A 7,872-nucleotide genomic window follows, 5' to 3' on the forward strand; every position below is an offset into this window, starting at 1 on the left:
TTGTACAAAAATCGATGCCAACAAAACTAGTAGTTTTTCGATAAAAGCCTATGACGAACTTGTTTAGTTCAGAATCCTAAAAATGTCCGACTCCACTTCTGTCCACTCATTATTCCATGAACTTGATAAGTGAAAATAATGAACAGGAACTTCTTGTCTACCAAATAAAGCCAATTCCGATCACTTTTATGTAATAGCAATGCCCGACATTGGCTCTTTGTACTCACCGCATTGATTATGCTAATGATGACCTGGATTGCTAATCGCACACGAACGTACAGTCAGCTGTATAAAGTCTCCATACACGCACATTATATGTGGCGGTAATAACGTCGAAATAACACTGAATTTTAATGGAATATCGTGCTATTAACTGTACTAGTCAATCAACTATTTATCAATTGCACGCCAATAGGACATTGTGTAATTTCATTGTTTGGTTAGCTGATAAGGCCTATGTATTGGAAAGATTTTGAGGTAGAAATTTGTATAAGCTTTACTTAATAATAATTGATTTGCGTACCCAAAAAAATTAAACATTAATATTACAAATGTTAAAATTAAGTACATCTACATAAAGGTACTACACAAGTCTAGCTCGGTGTCTTATATTCTTTTATTTATTTCTATTGTTTTTTTTTAATATGTTTGAATAGTTTACAGAAGTAATAAATAAATTTATAATGTTTTGTGGCTTAAAGAATTTGCAATAATTAGTCCAAACTCTGTGTCACAGACATGACCATCCTTACGGCTGTGGTGCTCACATACCGTTTAGTTTAAATAGTTTTTCTTCTTTTACATACTTACACCAAGATACCTCATTTTATTTTCTCACGTCTAATGATTTTCTGTGCATAATTGCAGTGGTAATGACCTGATTCAATATTTAATAATGTATCCGCCAACACAATGATAAACTCGTCTCTCTACGTTTGTATTTACCACAATTGTTTTTTAATGAACAGCTGTCTAGACATCAAAGCAGTGTTGTTTGCCTTTCTTAGATTAGTTAAACTAATAATACACCTAATAAAATTTTACCTAAGTGTTTATTGAATACTGAATGTCATTGCATATGAACTTCAAGTAATCAGATGATCTTATAAAATGTTATGTTTATATACTTACCTACTACTATTCAAAAATTTGTAAAATGTTTGCAATAGAGTGAAAAGTTTGGTATTCATTTCACCATAGTAGCCTATGTCTCAGCCTAGGTCTCAAAATCGGTCCAGTGGCAGCAGTCAAAGCGAAACTATGGTTACGATACTAAATTTAAATTATGTATTTAAATTATGAACGATACTAAATATGGATGGATTATTTTACTCTATGTGTATATTGTATCACATGTGCATGCATATAGGCAATGCGTTTGGTAATTCATTAACCTAAAAATAAATTTATGCACCAGATGCGTTTCTCTTCCACCAAAAAAAAAACTATGTCGCCGTGGGAATATGAAAATTTTGAAAAAAAAGTCGTCGCACATGTTGGCGAATAGTTGCTTCTTCACGTGTCGCGATGCGACAAAAAGTTGCGGCGCGACACGTGCCGGTGCCCAGCCCACTTAACGGACTGTGAAATAGACCTCGTAAAGGATATGTCCGACTTTTGTTCGAGGAAATGTTCTTCAAATTCAGGAAGTAATTAATACACATGTCTTCATTCACCTTTGAACTGTACACACGCTGTTGTTTAATTGATTATGTAGGTAATTGATAACTTATCAATGTGACAGAATGTATCTATCGACTAAAGTTGCGGGGTAGTTTGGATATACTCATATGTGTATGATGGTAATAGGTATTCACGAAGGAGTATGTTTATCTTACCGCTCAACTTACTCGGTTCCGAATCTGCAATATAGGTATTATCATGACTACTGGGTTACATTGAAAACAGTTAACAGTATTGTCTGTGTGCCCCTTAGTCGTCTCGTACGATATTCACGGGAGGAGTGGTCCTATTTTAGGGCGGAACCACACAGCACAGTATCTTTTAAGTAAGTAACGAAAATCGAGTATAATAAATAATGTTTTATTATTTTTGTGTTTCACGAAACATGTTTTACAATTTAAGTAAAATAACTAAGAATACACGTATACAAAGTTTCGTATATTTTTATGTAATAACATTTTTATTTTAATGTTACTTTTTTACAACGAAAATTTTTATATTTAATTATTATATTTCACATTGTTTTAGTCCCAATAACGTAAAAATCTTTTTTCTTCAAAAAATATTATCGTTGATATCTCCACACTGGTATATTCTCATAAAAATAATATAATAATAGAATAATAGTAGTAGTACATTTTTTAGTTCATATCTAATAGAAAAAAATGTATGTCTATCAGCAGACATCCTACACAATATTAATTTACTAAACACTTAAGCTGTCATACAACTATATAAAACAATTTATCATTGACACCAATTTAAAAGTAATTACTATTGAATAATATGTCATAATTATGGCCTTTGTGTACGAGATAAATTAACTAAGTATTCGCATTTAGATTTGCAACAATCAGCGTAATTTCAATAACAATTATGTACAGTCAACAGCACATCAATCTACCCAAATTCATAGCGTGTTTGCTATGAACCGCTATTACCGCGGCATAGAGGTTCATACACGGTAACTTGATGTGCCGTTGACTGTACATAATGTAACTTCGATTTAAAAATAAGAAAGACATAGAATTATTTAATGTTAAAGTTTATTTTATCCTAACTTTCTACTCGATAATAATGAATTATTGTACTAAGCAACTTTATTACTAATAAAGCCATATTTGCATATCTCATGTTTACGTAACTCATATCTTAACTCGGAAACGTCTCTCGGAAAATCAGTTTTACTATTATTATCGTAATCTTTATTCAAGATTATTATAATCCATACAAGGTTATAACTCTAAGGCAGGCCAGGGAGCCTCATTGCTCCATCGTTCTCTTCTGCGTAGTCGTTACCGCTCCATTATGCTCTGTCGTTTTAAATAGGTTTTACTCATACGCACGTCAATGTTGTTCAATAACAAAATTGTATAACATAACGCGTATTGATGGATATTTTTCATTTTATAGAAATTGTTAAGATTTCAATAAATATAAATGCATTTTTGACTATTACTTATACATTTAACGATTATTTTTATATTTATTGTTCGTGATCATTGACTTAATAAAATATCACAAGACTAAGAGATCTGCTTTGTAATGTAATGTAAGTAGTTAAATTAAACATTTGATTTACTTAGTGGTTCATTTTCCGGCACTTGAGGCTTATTCTTACTATGTCTAAAGTATTCTTCAACTTGCAACAAAGTTTTTCCTTTTGTTTCCGGAAGATAGAAGAACAAGAAAAGTGTCCCCAGTAATGTTGAAATCCCATAAAATAGATATGTCCCATGATGCCCTATGCTTTTGAACATAGCGGGGGCTGTTTTCACAGTTCCAAAGAATGCAATGGAAGTCATCATTACACTAATACCTGAACCTACACCTTTAGTTTCTGTCGCAAACAATTCGCCAACCATATTCCATGGTAAAGGCGATATTCCCAAATTAGATACAATAATGTAAATCGCCATTAAACCTAAAGATATAATCGGCGCGATGTGTCTTATAATTTCCGTATCAACCAAATACAAGTACAGGGCTAATATTATCAATGACACTGAAGTAAAAATTCCACTAAACATTGCAAGGGGCCGTCGACCAAGTCTTCTTAGTAGCACACACGCAACACACAGGGACACACATCGCAACACATCTATACTCAACATAGCCACATATACATTATTTTTATTGGTGTGGCCTCCTATGAGTTCGTTCATCATGTCTGTAGTATACGCGCAAACAACATTTACTCCAGACAATTGTGTTATGACAAAAAATACTGTCATCACAAACAACGGTTTGTAGAATTCTGGTTTTCTGATATTCAACTTTAAAGCTTCAATTTTTCCTATCGTATTGTCTCTTTTTGTCTGTTCGGCAATCATTTTATCCAGTTCCGATTTCATTTCGGGGCTCGTTCCTCTGTACCATTGGAAGGATTCGATACACTCATCAATTCGATTTTTGGATGCCAACCATGCCGGCGACTCTGGTGCATAATATAATATTATTCCTCCAATCAGAGGGAATGATCCACAGAGGAAAGACGCGTAGCTCCAGTGAAGAATCGTACCGAAAAGATGTGACATTAATACTCCTGCCGCTATGCCTAGAGACATGGCAGCCAAAAAAAATCCTCTATATACTGGAGAGCTGATTTCTCCAATGAATACTGGTCCAAGTGGGCCTAACCATCCTTGACATAGACCAGTGATAAATCTCCCAGTTAATATGAGATAAAGTTTGTCTTGTGAACATCCAATCAAAATCCATCCACTTACGAAGAAAGCAGCACACACCAGCTGCGAGCGCCTTCTGCCGAGTCTCTCCATTAAATATCCTGAGAGTAGGTTTCCAAATACTAGTGCAAATGACGACATTGAGGCTGAAATTAAACCATATTTTAGTTCAAAATAAGAGTACCTAAACTAGTTGGACAAGTGAGCAACAAAACGTCATGAAAATTAAATTGCCAGCATGCAAAATTTATTATTCATTTTTATTACGTACTAAATCAAATATTAAAAGAAAGTCACAGCAAGTAGAATATATATATATATATATATATATATATATATATATATATATATATATATATATATTCATCCTGTTCAATATATCATTTAATATGATTTACATAAACCAACAATGTATATTACCTAGCCATGATATAGTCTCTATCGAGTATTTGTGTCTTCCCTTCGAGTGTTGCAACTGTGGTATTAGTATTGCGGAGAAGCCCGCCGTTGATCCCGCTCCAAGTGTCACCATGAACGTTCCGAAGCTTATTAGAATCTGTAACAAATTAATTGTATTTATTATCATTGAAAAAAATGATGTGTTTGTTAATTGGAGTCCGGTTTTGATTCAGAACGGAAAGTGTCCTAGTATTTTTAAAGTGCCAGAGAAGCATTAATAAAAAATATAAAGTCAATTGATGATGTTATAAAATTTATGTAACTTGCCACCGTAATCTAATATCTCTGACATTTTTTATTACATCCTGAAACAACAGAAATCTCCCAAAATCTTTTTAACTTTTATCGTTTATTATAGTTATATATTATAGTATCGTCAAAGGAGTGGCATTAGACTTCTCTACTTTGCACTATAGTAGATTATCCATATCGTATAGAGTTTTCATGTTTTCCTTCATGTTATCAGTTATCTTGCAACAATTTAATACTAGGTTCAGAACTCCAGCACGTGGACTGATACGAATGTCAAAGAAAACAAGATTGAGGTCAGCTAATAGAAATTGATAGCACATTTACGAGCTTGTATGACCTTTAATTATCTTTCGATATTGATCTTCATTCCTGACAATATATATAGACTTTACGAAGATTGATAAATATTATTTTTTTATGATTTGTGAATGTAAAAATGTAATCAACGAGTGAGTGAGTCGCTGCTGTCGAACAATTTGACAAGAAAATAAAATTTTAAAATGAAATTTTAAAAATAAAATTTAACACATCCTAAAAAAATCTTATAATATAAGAAATACACTATTTATTGAGCAGTAGTGTAAAAATAACAATCGCGTACTTAATAAAATTACAAATTAAAAAATTCATAGTCCAAATTTTGATCTCTTCGAAGGACATGAAAATCAGCTAAAATGTCGATTATAGGTACAAATAATCGTTTGAACTGCAAAATCAGCCTACGTCAATGCTAGATAAGAAATATCACCATTAAATAAAAAAAAAGCAATCTGAATATCCTTCCATATCATAAAAAAAAATCTGGTTTGTCTGTATATATGAACACGATAAAAACTTAAAACTACCGTAAGGATATTTGTACAGTTTTCACCAATATATTTATATATAGGTAGGTATATATAGTGTGATTCTTGAGGAAGGTTGAAGTGTATAACTTATTATTATGTTTTTACACGAGTGAAGCCGAGACAGGCCTCTAGTTTTAAACATTAAAGATTAATAATCATGTATCGTTACATCATTACTAAGTTCATACCTAATCTACCTACCTATTTATTATATTTACACAGTTTTATGAAAAGTATGTACTAAAAGTATACGCCAACGTTGTAGACGAAATCCAGTATAATCATGGTAAGTAATTTTGTCGTGTCTTTTCGTTTGTGTAGGTATTTCGTTCTACTCACAGAATACCTAATACTTTTGGTTCTAGTTTGGATCGCCCTGAATGGAGATAGATACTTGCGAAAGAATGTGACAGATAGATCGTTTGTCATAAAGAATACAATAAGGAAGAAGAAGTAAACCATCACTGTATGACAGACATAATTAAATAGGCCTGTCACGGTTCATTTGGAGAAAACGCAACGTTCCAAGTGCTCTCAAAAATAATAGTAGAGATTATTTCATTAGTAAAGAAACAAAATAAACTTCGGAAGCATTTTCATGTCAAGATAACGTCTTTTTAGTTCGTCTTTGTTTATTTTTCAGTTTGTATCCATCATACACAAAATCCAATACAAACAATGCAATATAATACAAATACGTAAATAATATAATACAAAATACATATATTGCAAATACTTATACTTATCATTTTTTATGTTTTGTATTTTGAAAAAAAAAAGTACCTAGTGTTTTTGATTGACACCGTTGATATCTAATGTTGTTCTTATAAACACTTATCGATGATAATACATTTTGAAACGTCCTCACAAACATTATTGCAATTCTCTGCTTGTTTTTGACTATGTAGTAAAACATAATGTCGCCCTCTGTCTTTTTCTAGCTTTCTTCTTTTCAGACCACGCAACGGATTTGATGCAGTTTTTACTGTTATTGAAACATTTTTTCTCGAAGGTTTATTCATCATAATGACCCCGTGCGATGCCGGCCCAGTTAGAAATAATACAATTATGTTATATAGTGTGTATTTGTAAAACTTCATCAACTTTGTGATGCATTTCAAAGTGTCATTGGTCCGGTTGTATCGCATACCTCCAGAACCAGTTTTGGTATATTTCCATGGGATTCAAGAACTTTATCGAGATATGCACTTTAGGTAGGTACCCTTTTATTCAAATAATGACTACTTATTCATGATGCAACTTCTGAGTAGTTCTAGATACTGTCATAGCGCATATCTATCCAAACTACCCGTCAAAATTTTAAGTGGTGTGTTCCAAAACAGCGTATTTTTTTGTCTTAGAACCTGTATAATTTTATTATATGTTAAACATTTTTATGTGGGATTTTTTAATAGACCGTGAAAATTGAAATTTTTTGAAATTTCTTTAAGTTTGTATATACCTGTTTCATCAATTTAATGCAATTAATTTAATTTATTGTATCAATCGTTGAGCATAATATCGTTTCTGGAGTTTATTATTATTATATTAAGCACTTACCCATTCTACAAAATAATACAAGTATTTTTAAACAAATCACAACACAATTTTCAGACTTTCATTTGAAACTAAAAATACAGTCAATGAAAATCGAAAACTCGAACACACCTGTCTTTTCAAAGGCGTTTGTGTCTCCGGTTTTTCATATTCGTTTATTTCAACTTTTCCATTTTCAACTTTTTCATTTTCAACTTTGCTATTTTCCGTTCCACTTTTGTATATTCTCTCCAACTGGCCCAAAGTGTCATCCATCTCGATGCAAAGCGGAACACTGCGGACACACGGACGTCTCGGTCGGTTATATTAACCAATGCATGTGATTGTACTAAGCTATCTTATCACCGAGTGTATTATTTTTGTTACTCACGTTCCGTAACGGATAA

The 7,872-nt window shown here is 32.2% G+C and overlaps 1 protein-coding gene across 1 annotated transcript; it reads right to left on the bottom strand.

Annotated features, from left to right (window-relative positions):
- Window positions 1–2,027: 2,027 nt before the first annotated feature.
- LOC128669463 (facilitated trehalose transporter Tret1-like) lies at window positions 2,028–7,795 on the bottom strand. The gene is made up of 3 exons (XM_053744320.2): window positions 7,598–7,795; window positions 4,791–4,926; window positions 2,028–4,516 (listed from the first exon to the last, which is right to left on the bottom strand). Exons 1-3 carry the CDS (start codon window positions 7,739–7,741, stop codon window positions 3,249–3,251), a joined length of 1,548 nt encoding a protein of 515 aa, XP_053600295.1. The 5' UTR covers window positions 7,742–7,795; the 3' UTR covers window positions 2,028–3,248.
- Window positions 7,796–7,872: the final 77 nt, after the last annotated feature.

This window comes from Plodia interpunctella, chromosome 4 (genome assembly GCF_027563975.2).
Source record: "Plodia interpunctella isolate USDA-ARS_2022_Savannah chromosome 4, ilPloInte3.2, whole genome shotgun sequence".
Taxonomy (NCBI): domain Eukaryota; kingdom Metazoa; phylum Arthropoda; class Insecta; order Lepidoptera; family Pyralidae; genus Plodia; species Plodia interpunctella.